The sequence below is a fragment of the Camellia sinensis genome, chromosome 3 (genome assembly GCF_055761805.1).
Source record: "Camellia sinensis isolate YWXY chromosome 3, ASM5576180v1, whole genome shotgun sequence".
NCBI lineage: Eukaryota > Viridiplantae > Streptophyta > Magnoliopsida > Ericales > Theaceae > Camellia > Camellia sinensis.
In genome coordinates, this window is record NC_138963.1 from 198852255 (window position 1) to 198875639 (window position 23385).

The window sequence follows — 23385 nt, forward strand, 5'->3', positions numbered from 1 at the left end:
CTCGCTTAGTGTATCAATCACACTTCATTCATTTAGTGTATCAATCACACTCTCTTCACTTAGTGTATCAATCACATTTCTTTCATTTTGTGTATCTATCACACATTCTCATTTTGTGTATCTATCACACACACATTCACTTTCGTGTATCAATCACACACACTCACTTTAGTGTATCAATCACACTTCATTCGCTTAGTGTATCAATCACACTTCATTCACTTAGTGTATCAATTACACTCTAATTTCAATTATACTCTAATCTACTTAGTGTATCAATCACACTTCATTTGCCTTAGTGTATCAATCACACTTCATTTGCCTTAGTGTATCAATCACACTTCACTCGTTTTGTGTATCTATCACACACATTCTCGTTTTCTGTATCACACTTTCAGTGTATCAATCACACTTCATTGATTTAGTGTATCAATCACACTCTGTTCACTAAGTGCATCTATCACACTTCGTGTTCATTTTTAGTGTATCAATCATACTTTGTTCACACTGTGCATCTATCACACTTTGTGTTCGCTTTTAGTGTATCAATCACACTCTGTTCACATAGTGCATCTATCACACTTTGTGTTCCCTTTTAGTATATCTATCATACTTGTTCACATAGTGCATCTATCACACTTTGTGTTCATTTTCAGTATATCAATCATACTTCGTTCACACTGTGCATCTATCACACTTTGTGTTCGCTTTTAGTGTATCAATCACACTCTGCTCACATTGTGCATCTATCACACTTTGTGTTCATTTTCAGTGTATCCATCACACTCGCTCACTAAGTGCATCTATCACACTTCGTGTTCGCTTTCAGTATATCTATCATACTTTGTTCACTTAGTGCATCTATCACACTTTGTGTTCACCTTTAGTATATCTATCATACCTTGTTCACTTAGTGCATCTATCACACTTTGTGTTCACGCTTTGTGTATCTATCACACTATGCTCACCATACTCGCTTAGTGTATCTATCACACGCTCAACTACTGTATATATCACATGTTGCTTCATATAGTGTATCTATCACATGCTCGCTTTGTGTATCAATCACACACTCTCACTTTGTGTATCTATCACACGCTCACACTTTGATTCATATAGTGTATCCATCACACTCGCTTCACCTTTTATGTATCTATCACACTATGCTCACTTTGTGTATCTATCACACGTTCACTTTGTGTATCCATCACACGCTCCCTTTGTGCATCCACCACACACGGTTGCTTAGTGTATCTATCACATATTTGCTCAGTGTATCCATCACACTTATTTCACTTTGTGTATCTATCACACTTTGCTTTGCTTAGTGTATCAATCACACTTTATTCATGTAAGCATGTCCATCACACTCTCTTCACTTTTGTGTATCTATCACGCATGTTTGTCCACTTAGTGTATCTATCACACTTCGTTCACTTTTGTGTATCTAACGCACATGTTCGTGAGAATTTCATAATTCTCTTACATCCTTTCTGCATGAGATGTAGTTTGGTTCATGTCTACTTACTGGCACAGCATTCGCTTAAAATGTTGCATTTATTTTGCATATTTGCTTCATCACAGCTACATTCGCGCTATTTTGCGCACCTCACTTGTACTTGTTAGTACATTGCATTGTTTTGAGTGCAAACTGGCTTCGCGTGGCGTATAAGTCCAATTATCAAAGTCTTCCTGCATATCATTTGCATCCTGCCCCTGAACTACGCTGGTTTGATTCCTTGCAAAAGGATACGTAGGCAGCCTGTGGGCACAACCATTTATTTATCGGTATTTTGTTTGTTTGTCCAAGTCTTCGGCCTTGTCAAAAATGGGTCGTCTCTGGGCTTTGACATTCACTCCCGTCATTGTTATGACTTTCGAGTTCTGTCAAAGAGGGGCAACTGTAGACACCCCATTTTTGACTGCCCTTAAGACTTGGGCACTACTGATGGTTTGCTCAGTGTTGAGAGATGTGCAGGGCAAAGAATCAGTTTCTTCGGCTAGAAGAGAGGCAAATCTTTCAAAACACTTTGTTTAGGGTTTTGGAGTTGAAGAAAAGGGGAAATGAGAGGAGAAAACTAGTTTGGGAGAAGTTCGGCATGAATCCGGGTAGAAGCGAGTCGAGCAGCCCTCGCTGAATCGGGATTATCTATCTGTACACTTGGAGTTTAGCTATGGGGCCACCACCGTCGGAAAGCTTACTTCCGGGCTTCACTTTGCACTCAAGAATCTCCTAGAGCCAAGTCCGGGTGGGGGAGATATGATCAGTTGAAGTCGGGCATCATCCCGGTTGGATCGAATCTGCGCGGCTTCACGGAAAAGGGCATAACTTTTTGCACAGGAGGAATTTTGATGCAAGGTTTGCGCCATTGGAAAGCTAACTTCCGGGGCTTCAATTTGGACACCAATCGGCAATTTTTTGACCTTACCGGCCATCCACCGGAACTATATTTATCCGGCCGGAAATTTATTGTGCCGACCGGCACTTTATTTTGCTGACCGGCAATTTTTGCTAGCCGACGACCTTCCGGAGCATTCTGCAGATTGAGTGGATTCCAGCTGCGCCAGCTGGAATGTACAGAATCGATCCCCCACGTGCATGTGTGTTTGTTTTGCACCTTGTGAGCCTTTGAACCCCTTAACCTTCTAGAAGCTTGAACCTTCTTGGAGAAGCTTGGCCAGCTGTTTTAGCTTCCTCTAGAAGCCTTGCACCCCCCTTGAACCCCTTGGCCCCTTTGAAGCTTGTCTTAGAAGCTTAGCATTGCTTATATAAGCACCTCTCCTCCTCCTTTGTTTAGGTTGGATTTTTGGAACAAAAAACTAGAGATATATAGATATATCTGATATACATACACACAACCCTTGATCTCTCTCTATATCTCTCCCATTCAACCATCAAACACCCTTGTTCTTGGGCCATTTCTTCATCAACTCATAGCACAAGGCATCCAACGCCTATTCCAGCAGCTTGAGGCTGTCCTCCAGAGGTTAAAAGCTCCCAAACCCGGTTCAAAGGTTGCTAAAGATTGGTTCTACAAGGGTGAGTCCCACTTTCCCTCTTTTGTGCATTTTCTTGGCCTATATCTTAGCCCCTTGTGGTTACATCTTTGGGCTCCGACCCAAACTTCAAATCATCATATTTTGAGGTCCTCTTCATGTTTGATTGAGGACCTCTTGCTGTTTGAGGACAGTAGCTTGCACTTGCTTCAATATCCTCCTTGAATGCCATAATCTTGCATAGAATTTTTGGCTTGCGTGTGATCTGTTTTAGAGCCTGATGTAAACTGAAAATAGGCTTATTTTGAGCCCCTCTTCAACATTGAAGAAGGGCTCAACACTGTTTGGGACTTCCATGTTATACTTCCCTTTATATCCTCTTTTTGGTCCCATTTTTGTATGTCTTGGCAGCCCCTGATGTTTCTGTTTTTGGACCTTGGTCCGAACTAAAAGTGGCTTTATTTTGACCTCCTGAACATGTTTTATTAAGGGTATTTTCTTTTTTGGTGAATGTTTTGTATACCTCATGTTATAGCCACTTTTGAGCCTCATTTTTGCATTGCATTTCTAATATATTTTTATACTGTTTTTGGGGCTGCCATAAACTGTAAATAGTCTTATTTTGGGCCCCTCTTCAATGTTGTTGAAGGGCCCTAACCTGTTTGGAGTTAGCAGCTGTGAGTTGCTTCATAACCTCATGTTTAGGGCCATTTTTGCATGCCATTGTTGCCCCATGTTTGCTTGTTGTTTGGCCATGACTTGTACTATAAAAATGCTTATTTTGAAGCTTTTTTGCTTCTGTCTTCATGCTCCATGTCCATATTGTGCATGCTTTGTATAGCTGTAAGCCATTTCGGGTGCCAAAAGTCCATGTTTCGGGACTATTCCATGCATCGGGTGTGTTTTCGCCTCATTTCGGGGCTGTTTTCCCCCACATTTCAGTGCTAAAATCCCATTGGCATGTTTGCATATCATTTTTCATGCCATTGCATTGCATATGCCATTGCCTCGATTTGCGTGCCCGTGTGCACGCATTTCGAGGCACTTCATTTTCATCCATCGGCCTCTCATGTGAGTGTGGCTGAGGCTCTCTCATGTTAGTATAAGTCCATGTTGCATTCTATATGCCATTTTAGCCATTGCATTGCATATGCCATTGCCTCGATTTGCGTGCCCGTGCGCACGCATTTCGAGGCACTTCATTTTCTTCCATTGGCCACTGTTTTGGGCCTAACTAGAGCTGCCTAATTCATGTTTAAGACCATCCTTGGCTTATTTGCATGCATCATCTTGCATGTTTGCTTGTATCGGCATGTTGCATCCTTAGCTCGTATGCCTACGTTGCATTGCATCTTGCATGCATCACCTTGCCTCTTGAGATGAGTATGATAGAGGTTAGGCCTCCTTGTGTGTTTATTTGGCTTGCATGCATTTTGAAATTGAAGTTGCACACTTGATTCTTTGGGCCATCATGCATGGAAATGCGTGATTGGTGGTCCGAGAATCGGGGCACATCCTCCTTTGAGTCATTAACATGATAAGGAATGTGATTGGTGCATAAATTGTTTGAATTGCATTGCCATGCTTTGCTTTGCCCTCTGCTGCTGTGAGTTGCAGGTTCTGCAGGAATTCATTGCCGGCCGGCAGTATTTAGTGCCGACCGGCAGTCAATCGATGGCCGGTGGATCTATTTTGTGCCGGTGACTAAATGATACTGCCGGTGGAAATTCTGCTCAGCCGATGATATCCCCCAGTGTCCTGAGAGGCATCCCTGAGACTTTGGCAGTTTTCAGAGGAGCAGAGCAGGGAAAACAGAGGCAAACTATGCATGGCAGTGCGATTCCGAGCCAATCCCGAGCATGCGTTGCATCTGGCCCTCGCCCCGAGGCGGTTTACTGTTTTTATTTAGTTTAGTTAATTTGTTAATTAATTAAGCAATTTGTAATATTTAATTAGCTTGCGTAGTTAATTAATTTGTATTATTATTTTGGTCCCTCCGAGTGAGGGCATATTTGTAATAAGTGTGTGTGCGTGGTGTGCATGTCTTCCAACCTCCACTTCTTTCTTCCCTTTTATTTACCTGCTTATGATGGTAGATTAGGGCACATTTATTTTAGCATACCTTATGCTATGCATGCGTGCATCCATACATTTGTACTGCATGCATTAGGCTCGGTACATCACGCTAACTGCATTCGTACTTCAATTCAAAAATTGACTATGTGATAGTTGATCGCATTTCATATGCCATGCTTAGGTTAGCCGAGCCTGCCTAGATTGCATTTTTGCATGTGATGCATTAGCCATTTTTTAACATGAACTAGGATCATGCATATGATTACTGACTAGTTTCTGTTTTGGCTCGGAGTACTAGGTAAGCTTTTATGCTTTAGCATATCGCATGCGTGTGAGTGTTGCCATGACAGTATGATTACCATGAGGCTAGCTGCTTATGTGATATAACTGCTTGAATGCCTGTGGATGGAGGTTGAATTACCTAAATTGGAATAATGCATTAAAACTGTGAGTTTTAAGCCCACTAGATAGTGGCAAAATCATCTTTTCTAAAAGCCCACTTGAGGGTGGCAAAATCTGCATTTTAGCCTACTTGCGAGTAGCAAACCATTTTCAAAACAAACATGAAATGTTTTGTTCCAATTTGGGCGATTTGGTCTATACTTGTTTGCTGCGCGCATAACATAGTAATTCTAGGCTAACAATTGGTTTAAGAACACATAAAGTTTTCAAAAACGGATATCACGGTTAGTAGAGGCCGGTCTTCGGACCGGGCGAAAGGGGGTGCTCATAGCTGACCTTCCCCGATCGTACCCAAGCTCCCGAGCCGAGACAACTCCGGTGATGACGGACATGTGGCCTTCGGCACCGAGTCAGGGTTTCCTAAATTTCCCCATTTTAAAAATATTTAGGTGGCGACTCTGTATCTGGCAAAGCAGTCCATGTTTGGCACTACTTTTTCAAAAAATCTGTTTTCTCAAACGATTTGCCAGATTTGGACTCTTTGGTTCAGATTAAGAACCGTGACACAAATCGAGTCCGAACTGTAGCATGAGGCACACGGGCGCGTCTACAGCCCTGCCTTATTTTTCTGAGTTTTGCCCGTTGAGCCGAGCGGGATGGTCTTCCACAAGCAAGCCCGCTGGAAATAACTCTGATTTCTCCAACAGGTAGGGCGGGGTTACCTTGTGCCCGAGGTTATTGTGGAGGGCGATCACGACCTTGGTTAGGTTGTGCTAGTTGTCAGGGTGGGGTGTGCCGGTGGCTGTTTCTGGTGGGTTTAGTTCGTTGCCTTTGCTAAGGGCGAGTATCTGTGAATCGACTGAGACGTCCTTGACGAATCAAGCCCTCGACCTGATCTTTGAGGTTAACACACTCCTCGGTATTATGGTCGTGGTCCTGGTGAAAGCGGCAATATTTGGACTGGTCTCTCCGATTGGAAGGAGTCCGTGACGATTGGTGCCATTTTAGGGGATAGTCCTGCTAGATCTGATTGAGGACTTGTTCCATGGGGGAATTGAGGGGTGTGTACCGCTCGAACCGGCCGGGCGGTCAGGCTGGTGTCGACCGGTCGGCTCGGGGTGGTCGGTCATTGTACTGAGGTGTTTAGTGAGTGTGCTGGGTATTCCTGGTTTCTAAGTCTTTTCTCTTATCTCTGGAGGTCGGGTTTTTGGCTATTGGGTCTTGTCGAGCGGCTAGTGAATCTTCGGCATTCATGTATTTTTGGGCTTTAGAGAGTAGGGTTACCATGGAAGTCGGGGGGTTTTTTGAGAGGGAGAAAAGGAAATCAGATGACTGTAGACCGGCCATGAAAGCCGTAAGGATGACCTTGTCATCGTTTTCCGCTACCTGCAAGGCTTCGGTGTTGAAGTTGGTAACGATACTACGCAGCGACTCCCTCTCGGTCTGACGGATATTGAGGAGTTGGCTTGCTGGGGGCCGTTGGCGCTGGGCTCCAATGAAATGGCTGAGAAAGGAGTCACTGAGGTGCTGGAAAGTGGAGACAGAATCTGCTGGTAGTTGACTAAACCAGAGTCGAGCCGACCCCTTGAGTGCTACGGGGAAAGCCCGACACATGATCTCGTCGGGGAATGCATGGAGGATCATGAGGGTTCTGTAGGTCTCCAAGTGATCGACTAGGTCCGTTGTACTGTCGAAAGAGTCGATGGTGGACATTTTGAACTTGGGGGGTAGAGGTTTGTCCCGAATGGAGGCAACGAACGGCGAGTTAGTCGTGGTGGATGGTTTATGCTCTATGTTTTGCATGACTCCTTGGAACTGGAGCTTCATGGCTCGGAATTCTGCATCCCAGAGAGGAATGTTGTCACCACCGAAGGGGAGCGGGGGCTGGACGCTACTGGCCTCTCCCTCGAGGGTTGGTACCGGGGCCGATGGGTGCGGGGCCCGGGGTGGCAGGTTTATATCCGAGAGGGGAGCTCACAAGCCTTCCAAGTTGGGTGGGTTAGGTTGTAGGATAGTATGGCTCGGGGCTCGCTCTTGGTTGGGTGGAATATCTGGAGGTGGCGGAGGAGGCATAGGAAGGTTTCTTTGGAGTAGGGCATTAATCAGGGCTTGGTTTTGCTCGGCCAAGCGGTTAATGCTGTTGGTGAGTTCGGTGAAATACTGTGGTGGGTTATGCGGATTGGGAGGGTCGGCTTGATGATTGGGAACATTGGGGTGAAAAGCCATGGATCTAGTTGTGACCATCCACCTTTACAGGTGGTAGGAGGGGATTATTGGGAGAGGGTCTCCTGCGACAATGAACACAACTGGCGCACGGAACAAAAACCTTTCCCACAGACGGCGCCAACTGATGTTACAGCGAGTTCCAGACGGAACAGGTCGGACTGATCCACGCTTCCCAAACCGGAGTCCGGATGACCAAGCCCACAGAGGAACCTGCACAAGAGTTCAACGGGTAACGGGGAGTCCCCCAGCGAACCCTCCGACGGGCAAGTTAGAGAGAGAAGTAGAATGTAGGGATGAATTAGAGACAGAAAAGCTTAACCTTCTTCCTGTCTTCAACGTCTGCTTATATCCTCTGGTAATCATTTCGTTGTTCCTTCCGACCTGTCACCTTGGCCGAAAGTCTATGCTCTAACTTACCTTGTTCATGGTGAAGGCATTCTGTCCCGACGGAGAGGGCTTGTCGCAATAAATGCTGTAAGGGGCTTCATTAATGGCGATGTGCAGTGGCAATAACTTTGCAGATCTTTGTCTGCTTATGTGGGTTGCCCTTCTCTTGACATGTGTCTTGATGTCATTGGTTCTTATTGCTACGTGGGGCTTCGGCAATGCTGGGCCTTAGTATTTGAGTTGTGTATTGGGCCCTAAATGGTGGGCTATAATCTTTGTGGGCTTACCCATATCATGTATAATTTAAAAATAATTAATAACTAATACTAGTATATAAAATAAGATTTTGAAATTGTAGTGGCGGGGGATAATAAAATGAACCATATAGAAAAAAAATGGGACATCCAAATAAAGCCAGGTGTCACATTGATCGGAACAAAAAAGTTGAACTCATTTGTTATATTAGAAAACAGTATACTTGATATTTATAAGAGATTGCATAAATGGACTTTCATCTTTATGCAAACAATAGAGTAATGTACGTCCAAGGATGAGTAGTGTGATTACTTTTAATTTTTTTGTCGAGTAGTATTTTATACGTGTCACGTTTACGGCGGTTTGTGTAGTTGTAAAGTAAAGATATTTTCAGCCTGCGTAACATAAAGTAAAAGCGGAAAAATGATTGTGCTTTTGAATTGTTTTAAATTGGAAATCTTCGTCCTTACTCACGGGCCAATTTTACTATTTATTTGGTATCAGAAAACACTTGCCTGTGGAGAGGAATATGTTGGAACAATCTTCTGTGTAAATAAAATAACTTGAAATAAATTCAAATAAAATAAATAAATAACATACCAGATTTATTTATCGAACCGAATTAAAATTAAGACCAAGTCGAGTGTGTGACACTCTGTCCTTAAGACAGATTCGCCCCGCTACGATGCTTACAGTTGAGTGGCGTCTATCTCCCAGGATACAATGATCTTCATAAAATTGTTGTAGCACACCAAACAAAATTGTACGGCAAACCAAACCTTGTGTTCTATACTCTCTTTAATTTATTCTAAATCTAAAATGAAAAGTGATGCATACAAATGAAATCTGGACAGCAATATCAAACATGCAGACTAAATTTCAGATCCCTAAACACTGCTGAAAGTAGGTATATATAGGCACACAAATGCTGTCCCGAACAAATGCAAAACATGTAGTGAACAGGTGCAAAATATGGACAGTTTCAGAATTTGAATTCAAACAAATTCTGTGATCGTTACACTAGAACACAAATATTCAAACATGTGAAAAGGAAAGATCCGTTGGTACTAGATTCAAAACAGTTGGAATATATATATTTATTAAACTATTTAGAATAGTTTAATCAAATAAAGCCAAAAATTGATTAGATTTAATAAAACAATATTTAGAATATAAATATTAATCTATTTGACAAACTTTAGGAAACCACTATTTGAATTTAGAATTAAATTAAATTCCCAAAATTACAAACTTTAGGAAATCACTTAGGAACCCAAATTTTGAATTTAGAATCAAATTAAATTCCCACAATAATTTTTTTTTTTTGAAAAAATTCAAATAAATTTTATCTAAAAAATTAATGTTAGACCCGAAAACGACGTCAACTTCCCATTCACTCATAAATAGTTTTGACATTCCATATTCACCATGTGACTTGCCACGCGGCAAGGAACACTTCACCTCGTCAGACCCACCCCAAACAACATTTGGGGCCCACTTAAAATTGGGCTAAAAAATATGCCTACATTAAACCATTTTTCCAACAATCCCCCACATAAATGGAATTTGACGGAGAAAAAATGCAACAACATGATCTAATTTCAGAGAGTACAGAAAATAAAAATATTCTGCAAAGGATAGGTAGCTTTTGACTTTGAACCTTCCCTTATGAGACACTATTGGATTTACTAGCTAATCAGTGAACATGATGTCTTGAACTGTTCAGCCGTTTGTGTAAACCAAGACAATAGAACTCACACAGTATATTCCCAGACACAGTTTAGTTGTCATTATTGTATTCATTTTGGCCCTGAACAACCTGGTCTTTCATAAGTGCTCTAGAGAATTGTAGCCCTTCACAAATCTCACAGAACCGGCCCAGTTCACACTCACATAGGTGATTCTTATGAAAAGTATCCTGCCATACTCCACTAGGTTTACCTAGCTATAAGAATCATTAAAATTATTACTTAACCTAAAACGCTGCAAACATCACACTCCCCAATGATCCTTCTGAGTCATTCACAACTCGATTATCCTTTTGAACCTAGATCTTGGGATCTCCAATCAACTAGGTTGGGTTGCCATTGTGGTTACTCTTATTTAATAGGCTTAAGTCCTATTCCCCTCGATGAATTCTCAACTAACTCTCTTGCTAACCCTTTGGTTAGTGGATCCGCTATGTTGTCTTTAGACTTAACATATTCTATGGAAATAATTCCATTAGAGAGTAGTTGTCTTACAGTATTATGTCGACGACGAATGTGTCGTGACTTACCGTTATACATATGACTCTGTGCTCTACCTATAGCTGATTGACTATCGCAATGTATGCATATAGCAGGCACCGATTTTGGCCAAATTGGAATATCTTCAAGGAAGTGGCGAAGCCATTCTCCCTCTTCCCTTACTTTGTCTAAAGCTATGAATTCAGATTCCATAGTAGGCCTAGCAATGCAAGTCTGTTTGGAAGATTTCCAAGATACAGCCTCCCTACCAAGAGTAAAGACATACCCACTGGTGGACTTTGAGTCTCTAGTATTCGATATCCAATTTGCATTACAGTATCCTTCAAGTACTGCTGGATATCTAGTAAAATTCAGCCCAATGTTACGAGTAAATCGAAGATATCTTAGAACTCTTATAATTGCTTTCCAGTGTTCTACTCCTGGGTTACTCATATATCTACTTAATTTACTTACTGCATAAGCTATATCTGGGCGAGTGCAGTTCATCAAGTGCATTAAGCTTCTAATAATTTGGGCATGCTCTAATTGAGAAATACTTTCCTGTACATTCCTAGAAAGATACAAATTAACATCTACAGGTGTTCTAGCAAGATGATCATCATCTTTGTTGAATTTGTCAAGTATTTTCTCAATGTAATGAGATTGTGACAAAACATATCCTTCTGATGTTTTGGTAATTTTCATACCAAGAATTACATCAGCAATGCCCATGTCCTTCATGTCAAAATGTTTATTCAACATTTTCTTGGTAGTTTTAATCATGTCATTATTACTACCAATGATGAGTATATCATCTACATAAAAACATACAATGACATAACATTTGTCTGTATTTTTAATATAAACACATTTGTCACACTCATTAATTTTAAATCCATTTGACATCATTACTTTGTCAAATTTCTCATGCCATTGCTTTAGCGCTTGTTTTAAACCATATAATGATTTAACCAATTTACGCACTTTCTTTTCTTTCCCAAGAACAGAAAACCCTTCTGGTTGTTCCATGTAAATTTCTTCATTTAACTCACCATTTAAGAAAACGATTTTCACATCCATTTGATGAATTTCTAGATTGTATAGAGATGCAATGGCAATTAGCATTCTAATGGATGTTATTCTAGTAACCGGTGAGTATGTGTCAAAGTAATCAAGACCTTCTTTTTGTCTAAAACCTTTGACCACGAGTCTTGCCTTGTATTTGTCAATTGATCTATCTGCTTTCATTTTCCTTTTGAAAATCCACTTATATCCAAGAGGTTTACAACCTGGTGGCAAGTCCACTAATTCCTAAGTGTGATTTTGCAAGATGGATTCAACTTCACTGTTGACAGCTTCTTTCCATAAAGGAGCTTTAGGACTGGACATAGCCTCTTTAAAAGTTAAAGGCTCATTTTCTAACAAATATGTTAGAAAATCTGGACCAAAAGATTTTGAGGTTCTAGCACGTTTACTACGCCTAGGTTCCTCTTCCTCATTTTAATCTAACTCTTGTTCTTGATCATGTTCTTGATCCTGACTAGTAATAGCATTATGAGATCTTTTATTGTTACTAGTCTCTTATCCAGTCTTATTTGGAAATACATGTTCAAAGAAAGATGCATTCCTTGATTCAATAATAGTATTTACATGCATTTCGGAATGTTCTGATTTATAAATCAAAAACCGATATGCACTACTATTCTTGGCATAACCAATGAAAATACAATCAATGGTCTTAGGACCTATCTTAGTCTTTTTAGGACTAGGAATAGCCACTTTAGCCAAACACCCCCACACTTTTAAGTATTTGTAGGATGGTACTCTTCCATGCCACAATTCATAAGGTGTTTGATTCACTTTCTTCCGGGGTACTTTATTTAAAATGTAATTAGCAGAAAGTATTGCTTCCCCCCACAAGTTCTGAGATAATCCAGAACTTATTAACATGGTATTCATCATTTCTTTTAAAGTCCTATTTTTCCTTTCAGAAATTCCATTTTGCTGAGGTGAGTAAGGAGCAGTAGTTTGATGAATTATTCCATGTTCTTTACCAAAATCACCAAAAGGTAATTCATATTCACCGCCTCTATCACTTCTAATTTTCTTGATTTTCTTACCAAGTTGATTTTCAATTTCATTCTTATATTGAATGAAAGTTTCCAAAGCTTCATCATTGGTTCGAATTAAATAAACATAACTATATCTAGTATAGTCATCTATAAAAGTGATAAAGTACTTTTTTCCACCTCTAGTTTGAATTGATTTAAAATCACAAATGTCACTATGAATTAATTCAAGTGGTTCCGTATTTCTTTCAATTGAATGAAAATGAGTTTTAGATAATTTTGCCTCAACACAAATTTCACATTTATGATTGGAATCAAAATCAAATTTAGATAAATATTCCATATTAATTAATCTACGTATAGATTCATAATTAACATGTCCTAGTCTACCATGCCATAAATTTGAAGACTCAAGCAAGTAAGAAGAAGAGGTATTATTATTAATAACTGAGGGTACAACGGTCATTACATTTAACTTGAAAAGGCCATCACAGATGTAACCTTTTCCTACATACATCTCGTTTTTGGTAAGTACAAACTTGTCACTTTCAAAAACTAGTCTAAACCCATTCTTACTCAACAAAGATCCAGAAACTAAATTCTTGCGAATGTCCGGTACATGCAGCACATTGTTGAGAGTGAGTTCCTTTCCTGATGTCATTTTCAGAACAATCTTCCCTTGTCCTTCAACTTTGGAAGTTGAGGAGTTGCCCATAAAAAGTTGTTCACCATTGTCTACTGTAGAATAAGATGTGAACATCTTTTTGTCGGCACAGATATGGCGAGTAGCACCAGTGTCCACCCATCAATCTTTAGGATTTTCGACAAGATTTGCCTCGGAAACAACTGCAGAAAGATTGATGACATCTACACCATTGGAAATTTTATCCAATTCGGTCATTTTGGCTTTAGCAACCTTCTTACTTGATCTTCCTTTGCCTTTACGTTTGTAACGACAATCTTTGGTCCGATGTCCCTCTTTGTTACAAATGTAACACATGCCATTAAACTTGTACTTCTTAGTTTCCCCTCCTTTAGATAGCATTTTCTTCTTCCATCTTTTAAAAACAATTCCTAAGAACTTTCCTGGTTTTTCACCATGATTCACTAGCATAGTCCCCACATAAGGAGAGGTTGGCGTAATGGCAATCACCATACCAGTACTGGTTTGAACATTAGTTTGACCAGTTTTAGTAGCCATAAATTTTAAATTATAAACCACAATTATAATTAGAATTTAATACTATACAGAAAATTAAAACCAAAAAACACAGAATTTTAAATTCTGTAAAAAATAAAAGAAAAAAAAATTATAAATTTTATTTCCAATTAATTTAAAAATAAAATAAAATTTTATTTAAACAAATTAAACCAAAACTACAGATATAAAATCTGTTAAAATAAAAGAAACAAAACAAAATGTAGCTTTTATTTTCAATTAATTTGAAATAAAATAAAATAAAATTTAATTTAACCAAATTAATTCCACACAGAAAACTAATCCAAATTCACAGAATTAAATTCTGTAAAAATAAAAGAAACAAAAATGTGACTTTTATTTCCAATTAATTTGAAAATAAAATAAAATTTTATTTAAACAAATTAATTCCACACAGGAAATTAAATTTTGTAAAATAAAAGAAATAAGAATATGACTTTTATTTTTCAATTAATTTGGAAATAAAATAAAATTTTATATTTGACCAAATTAATTCTACACAAGAAATTAAATTCTGTAAAATAAAAGAAATAAAAATATAACTTTTATTTTTCCAATTAATTTGGAAATAAAATAAAATTTTATTTAATCAGATTAATTTCACACAGAAATTTAAATCTCTTGTAACACTCCAATAATTAAAATACTGAAACAGAATTTTAATTAATGAAAACACAGAAAATAATTTCTAAAAACCAAAATTAATTTTCTGACAAAATTCCACAAAAATATATTCTGAATTGTTAATGACACCAATATCGTACTACTAGTTGTCAAAGAAAATAGACAGTATATTACTACTATTTGTCAAATAGCATATAATCACTATTTGTTTTTCCAACCAGAATATTATTTTGTAAATCCACATAAAATAATTTTCTTAGAAAAAGAAGCAAACGAAAAATTCTGTAAACAGAATAATTCAAATCTGTCTTAAGATTGTTGGAACAATCTTCTGTGTAAATAAAATAACTTGAAATAAATTCAAACAAAATAAATAAATAGCATACCAGATTTATTTATCGAACCGAATTAAAATTAAGACCAAATCGAGTGTGTGACACTCTATCCTTAAGACAGATTCGCCCCGGTACGGTGCTTACGGTTGAGTGGCGTCTATCTCCCAGGATACAATGATCTTCACAAAATTGTTGTAGCACACCAAACAAAATTGAACGGCGAACCAAACCTTGTGTTCTATACTCTCTTTAATTTATTCTAAATCTAAAATGAAGAGTAATGCATACAAATGAAATCTGGACAGCAATATCAAACATGCAGACTAAATTTCAGATCCCTAAACACTGCTGAAAGTAGGTATATATAGGCACACAAATGCTGTCCCGAACAAGTGCAAAACATGTAGTGAACAGGTGCAAAATATGGACAGTTTCAGAATTTGAATTCAAACAAATTCTGTGACCGTTACACTAGCACACAAATATTCAAATATGTGAAAAGGAAAGATCCGTTGGTACTAGATTCAAAACAGTTGGAATATATATATTTATTAAACTATTTAGAATAGTTTAATCAAATAAAGCCAAAAGTTAAATAGATTTAATAAAACAATATTTAGAATATAAATATTAATTTATTTGACAAACTTTAGGAAACCACTATTTGAATTTAGAATTAAATTAAATTTCCAAAATTACAAACTTTAGGAAACCACTTAGGAACCCAAATTTTGAATTTAGAATTAAATTAAATTCTCACAATAATTTTTTTTTTTTTGAAAAAATTTAAATGAATTTTATCTAAAAAATTAATGTTAGACCCGAAAACGACGTCAACTTCCCATTCACTCATAAATGGTTTTGACGTTCCGTATTCACCGTGTGACTTGCCACGCGGCAAGGAACACTTCACCTCGTCGGACCCACCCCAAATAACATTTGCAGCCCACTTAAAATTGGGCTAAAAAATATGCCTACATTAAACCATTTTTCCAACAGAATATACTTTTGCAGTGGGATAGCTATTGTGGCAGCGTCGTTTTTTGGTACCTTATTTTGTCCCTCTTTTTTATCTTTTTTTGTTGTTGATTGTATTGGTGTACAATGTTGTACTACTTAGAAGAGTATTTCGAGAATTACGAGTAGTTCACTCAAATGTATGTAGATTATTTTTTGACGTAGCAAATAAGACTGTAGGAAGAGCGTTGACGGTCAATTCCAGCGCAGTTTGTTCATAGGTACAAGGAGCAGAGAGTAAAAATATCAAAACTAAGGTGTCTGAACAAAAGGGTTAACAGAGATAACAAATCATGTAGAAGTGTTCGGATAAAAGATTTAGAGTTTTTTATATAAAAAAAAATGAAAGGAGCAGTAAGCAGGCAGTATCGGACTCCACTTGCGTATCAGAGGTCGAGAATACCGGTAGCCAATAGATATAAGCATAGTTACAGTAGTTGTGCACCTTTTAAGGCGACGTACATTCGTAGACGGTACGTTCAGTATATTCCCCGATATATTAAGAAGATTAAGAGGATAGTAAAGAATGTATAACTGTACGATAAAACAACTAAGGGACGTTAAATTTAATAATAAAAATATAACAAGATTACTAAATAATATTAAATTAAATAATAAAAAATGTGACCGTCAATCCGACAATATCGTAATTAACCGTTCAAAAATAAATAAATGGAGTACTGTACTAGTTAGTTGTTGTGCATTTATGTGTATTTTGACCTCTACTGTTTTTGTCCTTCAGTGGCCTACAACAATCCCACTAGTTTTGGTGTAATGAATGTGCCATCTACCAATAGTAGTCAATCTTCAAACTTGAATCGATATATATCAAATTTCTTTCAAGATGACGACATTAGAAGTACCGTTTTAAATAACGGTATATATGTATCCGTATCTATAATTCAAAATACATTAATTAATATCTGATAATATTATTGATATATCGAAAATTTTTAAATTCGTTTAAAATCCTGATTAGAAGCATGGTTTTAAAGGAAGTGTTGAGGCGCCATTTTATGTTTGGATTATAAATTGGCAGAGATATTTGTGAAGTAAAATAAAAATAAAAATTAAAAATTAAAAAATAATAACATAAACCAAGGAGCACATGAGGATTGGGATTGAGAATTACTCCGAGGAACTCCATGATGCAAATTAGTTGTATGCGGATAGCTCATTGACATCATGTTATAGGGAATACCTAAATGGGATGGTTTTTTAATTTTTTTTTGTATTTTAGAAATGCAGACAATGAATTTTTTTTTTAAAACGCCTACTATTTTCCTATCGTTTTTATTTTAGTTTGGTAACACCAGTCATTCACTTTATTTATGCCACTAAAAGAAAGTCAAATTCATTAACATTTTGGTTTTATTAAAAAAATTTAAAATTAAAAAATCACTAAAAAAATTAGGATAAATTACAAATACACCATTGAGATTTGCTTAAAATATGAATTACTCTTTATGGTTCTGAAAATTATATCCCGTCCTTTCAAGTTTTTAGTCACATACAAATTTTCCATTTTATTAATAAATCAACAAGTTCATTAACAATTTTTAATAGTGTCAGAAATATTTTTTAATTAAAAATTCAAATAATTTTATTATTGTACAAGAGCATAGTTAAGAATTTCATTTTTTCTGTTAATTTTGTTAAATAAAAAATTCTAACAAGAGAGTATTTATAATTTCCAAAATCACATAGAAAAATCCATATTTTAAACAAATATGAAGATCCGTATTTAAAATTTATACAAAAAATTAAATCTCAAACCAACTCCTAAGGGTTCGTTTGAAGAGAATTGTTTTAACTTAACTTTTTGATTTTTTTACTAATTTAACTTGATTAAATTAGTTCTGTTTAAGAATAAATTTTTGATTATTTTATTTTATTCTTTTGTGAGAGAAAAAGTGAAATAATTATGATTTGAATGTGACATTTTATCTTATTAACTTATTTAACCTATTTTATCTTTTTATACGTTTTTTTAGTCCCAACCTAAATTCAACCCACTTGTCAAATTGCACTTAAACTATATATCAACCACATACATTACAGCCAAGGCAATCTGGTTTGGTAGTATGTTGAATTTTCGGCTAGAACCTGGCTCTATTACAAATGTGGCGCAATGGACAGCTTCATGGGGGGCAAACGGGGTGTTTACAGATTCTGGAAAGGAAACTCTAAGCCGAATTGCTTTGATTGGCTGGTATATATGGAAGGCTCGCAATGACTTCATCTTCAACTCAGTGCCTGTTAACCCATCTGACACAATCCAAAGAATACACCATGGTTGGAATGAATATTTTCTACAGGGTGGGGAAGAGACCATAGTACCACTGGTTGCTAACCCCATGGCCGTCGGCCCTGCCTCTGGATGGACTCCCCCTCGGCTGGGGACTGTTAAAGTAAATTGTGATGCCTCCTTCCATCGGTCTTCGGCCAAAGCTTCTGCAGCAGCTATCATGAGGGATTCGAAGGGCCAGTTTATTGATGGGATTGTCACCTCCTTCTTTTCAGCATCAGCCCTGCAAGCTGAAGCTGTTGCGGTGCGTCTTGCATGCCGTTTGGCCCAGATGCATGGGCTTTCCTTGGCCGATATCGAGAATGACAACCAAGAACTCATCCACCTGTGTGTGTCCGAAACAGTCCCTCCATGGGAGATCATGGCAGTTGTGGCTGATATTCGAAGTCTTGCAAGGGACAGAGCTTGGAATTTCATGTGGACCCGAAGGACAAACAACTCTGCTGCTCACTGGGTGGCTAATGCTCATTATAGATCAGCACTTCCTGCTAGTTGGGTCACATGTGTGCCACAGGACTTTGCTTATGTTCTTTCCCATGATGTTCCTGCTCTTCTTTAATTCTCTGCTTGTAGTTTCCTACTTGTTCAAAAAACCACATACATTACAGAAGCAACAAACGAATAGATAAAACCAAGTAGGGTCCAGCTTGTCTCATGTTTGAGATCAAGATTGGACCGTGCAGTCTGGCCCATGGGTTTATTTTTAGGTCCTTTCGATAATTTGAACTGTTATGTAAAACTCATCGAATACTATATTTCTGTAAAAAATTACGTCGATTGAATATCAATAATTATTTGATCGGATCAGATTTCTGTCAATTGTTTATTTTTTTACTGTCCATTTTTTTTATATAAATCTGATCCGATTAAATAGCTATCAATATCTAATTAAAGTGAATTTTTATAAAGATATAATACTCGACGAGTTTTACACATTGATTAATTTAAATTATCAAAATGATACCAAAAAATAAGTCCATAAGCCGAATTAGACGATCCAGCCTTGGTCTCAAAGATGAGACAAGCTGGACCCAACCCCGTATACATAAACTCAGTTGGGAACTTGAAAAGATATAACTATAGAATCCAGGATTAGGAAGCATGTCTTTCCTGGCCCTCATGGAAAAATGAGTCTCACTCCTCTCTCAAAATTGATTTCTTTCCTTGTGTTGGCAGCCCCCAAATCCATATCAGACTGAGAGTTTACAATGAAAAAATAATTAAGTTGAAGTATAAAGACAATTATGATATAAATATCAAATGACACAATTTAAATATGATCGATATTTTATATATTTTTTAACATATTATTGACAAGTAAAAAATATACGTTTTTATTTTATGAATTAGTGAGCCCACAGTTAAGGATCAGGCAAGGCCGGTTTTGATATTTTTGAGGTCCAAAGTGAACTCTTAATATGGGACCTCTCATATATTAAAAAAAAAAATTGTGATCAAGTGATTGTGTATTTAAATTTTGATCGTATATATAATTATTAAATTTTATAACAAAGTTTACAATATAAATAAAAAAAAATTAAAATAATTCAAACTAAAGTACTTAATAAAACGCGAATAAATTGTACATTTAAACAGAACTAAACAGAACCCTTCTCATATTTTTAACTACAAAATTTCTAATCAAACTTACACAATTTAACTTGTTAACAAAATCATTTTCAATTGATTAAATTACTAATACACTCAATCTTTTTTGTGACATAATTGACGGAAGATAGAATCTAATCAATTTTAAATTTGAAAATTCTCTTTCTTAAAAAATAATTATAATTGGTATAATTAATCGTGTTTTATACGCAATTCATACATTTGAGAAATAATTGTCTATTAATTTAAAATAATTTATCATATCAATTGACTTTTTAGTTTTTGCCAATAAAAACAATCATCAATTTCTTTTAAATAATCCACAATAATCAACTATTAATTTTGAATTTTTACCAAATTTTTTAAGAACTTTTTAAGTTTAAGTAGATTATTTTTGTAAACTAGTATAACAGCTAAAACAAATTTTGAGACCTTTTTTTATTTAATTTTTGAAAGTCCGAAACAACGACTTTGCCCGCTTTGGAGCCGGCCCTGGGATCACGAGGCTCTAAATGAAGACACAAAAATTGGAATAATTATTTGGTAATTTTAAAATATAGATACATAATATTTTATAATATGATGATTGGTGAAGAAAGTGTATAAATAAAATATTATATTAAGTGATTGAGAAATATGAAAGGTCACATTAAAAGATAATTAATTAGAAGGTACAGATACGAAGTATTCCGAAAATAATTTTTCCAAAAACTGACGTTGGTAGGCAAGTTATTTAGCAGTGCTATGAATTCCAATACGCTAAGGCAAGGAGAGGAAAAGAGAAGAGGTACTACCCTACAATGACATGATTATGGTTGGTGCCTTAAAAATTGACTGACATGAGAGAGAGAGAGAGAGAGGGTGCCCCCACAAGACCAAATCACACCCCTACACACACTAACTCCCATGCATGCCACAGATTCCCAATGGTTTGACTGGCTCCTGATGTCTTCAAACTTTCCTCTCCTACTCCCCAAGACTCACCGGGCAGTGTGCTCACATGGGTGCTTCCCATTTACAGCCCACCAACTTTGCTGTGTACACATCCCCACATAACCCACATCTGGAGAGAAAATTATTAGGTGACTAAGGACATCACTTGTCTCTTTGTCCTGGATCAATTTCTAATTGTCATGTCTTTCGCTGTTTTTCATTATCGATGAAAATGAGTGAATCACACGCTTAACGCCAAGGAAAATGTCTCGTAGCTCAAATTTTGTGGCTCAAAAGTGGCTCAAATGGTCAAAACGACGTCGTTTTGGCCATTTTTATGTTGTTCTGTACTCAAAACGACGTCGTTTTGGCCATTTGAGCCACTTTTGAGTCACAAAATTTAAGCTACGTAGCATTGTCGTAACGCCAATTACATTTCGTTTGGGATACTCTGTGGTTTTGTTTTTCGAACACTAAACAACTTCTATAATTTGAGGAGTTCTATACAGATAATTATTTAATAATTTTAAAATATCATTTAATAATTGTTTACGTTCTAAACCAATTGTGTAATAAAAAAATTTATGAGTGAGATGTTAAGAATATGTAACATTTAATTAAAATCACTAAAACACAAATTATAAAAATGAACAAATACACAAGATAAATTACATAGTTTATGTGGTTTCTCAAATTAAAGTTATGTTCATGGTTGTTACAATTTTTATTATAATTAAAAAGGTTAGAAGAGAATTGTATGAGAGGATTCAAGAATGCTGTTGAAAAATTCGAAAATCTTCCAAGATCTTTGAAGAAAATTTGAATTCTTTAAAAATAATGAGAGACTTAGATTCTTCAACAGTCATAACTAATAACATAAAAGTAAAAAGATGATGGAGATAAGAGATTGGGTAAAGAAGAAGACAAAGTAATTAAAGAGAGAATAATAACAAGGCTCTCCCATGGATTTCTCACTTTCACTCTCAAGGCTGATAATGAAGAAGGAAAATTAGTTCTTTCCCAAGAGTTGTCTCTCCAAAATCCATCCCTTGTAAAGCTATGAGTGGGTACTATTTATAGGCACTTCATGATGTAGGATGGAGTCCATGTGCAAGGCATATGGGGAATATTCTCTCTGACCACCTTATCCGAGGAGGTGACCTTTCCGAGGATGAGGAAATATCAAAGAGGAAATCAACCTCTCGGCGAACCCTTCTTCTTATCCACACCTAACCAATGATCCCCAATCATCCCAAAGGGTCAGGGGTAGTCCCGGAGGACGTCCAGCCGCAGAAGGGTCAGGAGTAGTTCAAGAGAATGCCCTGCCGCAAATATTGCCGAGTCTCGGAGATCCCCTAGATCGTGCCACCTCGACCCGGGTATATGCTAGTTTAACCGAAGAGTGAATTTATCTTAACTCACCGTCCTCAAGACCGGGTCCTTTGTTCGGACTCCAATATGCCCATGGTTGTGGTGCGTAGATTCTGGAAAGCTCTGAGCCCACAAGTGTTTTGGGACTTATTAATGGAGTGGTTTCTAAATTGCGTCTGAATCCATTCGAAGCCAAGCGCATCGGATCTCTAGGTTCGTAGATCTGAACCCTTTCGAGTCTGAGCTCAAATTGGTCTCTAAATTCGTGGTTCCGAACCCTTTCAAGACTAAACAAATACTTCGGAGAATGGATCTCTTTCGAGGGTTTCATCTCTTTTGAAAATAACGGTTAACCTCCTCAGACACTCGTATGATCTGAGCTTCCTTGAATGGGCTTGTTGGGCTTTCTTTAGAGATATATGCTTGAAATGTATTCTCTTCAGCCCAATTTGTTGACTTTCTTGTGGGTCCGTTCATGGCCTATTTGACAATAATTTTTCCAAGCTTACCAATTTTTGGGCTTTCCGATTGGGCTTCGATTGAGCCCAATTAATTAGTGAGTTCAAGTTAACCCCTCTTACAAGAATACAAAGATAGCTATCTCTCATCAACTATAAATATATAAAAATTAAGATAAATCATAAGTGTTGAAATATCATAAATATCTTTATTTTAAAGTTGGATCCGCGATCGTGGTTAGTGACCAATAGTACCTAACCTACATTATCTCAACATGAGACTAGGAATGGCACGGGGCGGGACGGGCGGAGCAGGGCAAGGGATTGGCCTCCCCGTCCCCGATCCCCGAAAGTATGGAATTTCCCGTCCCCGTCCCCGATCCCCGACGGGGAACCCCTTACTCCCCCCACTCCAGTCCCCTAATGGGGATCGGGTTTTTCCAACCCTGAAAAATCCTCGACAGTGACGGAGTTACAAAGCTGAGTCGTCGTCATTGTCACACACACACACACACATCTGCAGATCTGAGATTTGGCTCGTCATTATCATCATCATCATCACACACACACACACACGCGCACACACACACACACACACGCACACACACGCACACACACACACACACACACACACACATCTGCAGATCTGAGATCTGAGTCGCCATCATCATCATCATCACACACACACACACACACACAAGGAGAGAAGAGAGGTCTCGATTGGTGACGGGAGGCGAGCTTGAGAGAGAAGATGGATAATTGGTTGTGGTGGAGTGACGAACGGCGGAGCTGTCAAAGCTCTGGTGCAACGAGCTTGAGAGAGAAGATGGAGACTGGTTGCGCCGCTGGTATCAAGCGGTGGAGTGCGGCCA

The 23385-nt window shown here is 37.5% G+C and overlaps 1 protein-coding gene across 1 annotated transcript; it reads left to right on the top strand.

Moving 5' to 3' along the window:
* Positions 1–17919: 17919 nt before the first annotated feature.
* On the top strand, positions 17920–18702 carry LOC145822150 (uncharacterized). The gene has a single exon (XM_082918753.1). It carries the CDS (start codon positions 17920–17922, stop codon positions 18700–18702), a length of 783 nt encoding a protein of 260 aa, XP_082774879.1.
* Positions 18703–23385: the final 4683 nt, after the last annotated feature.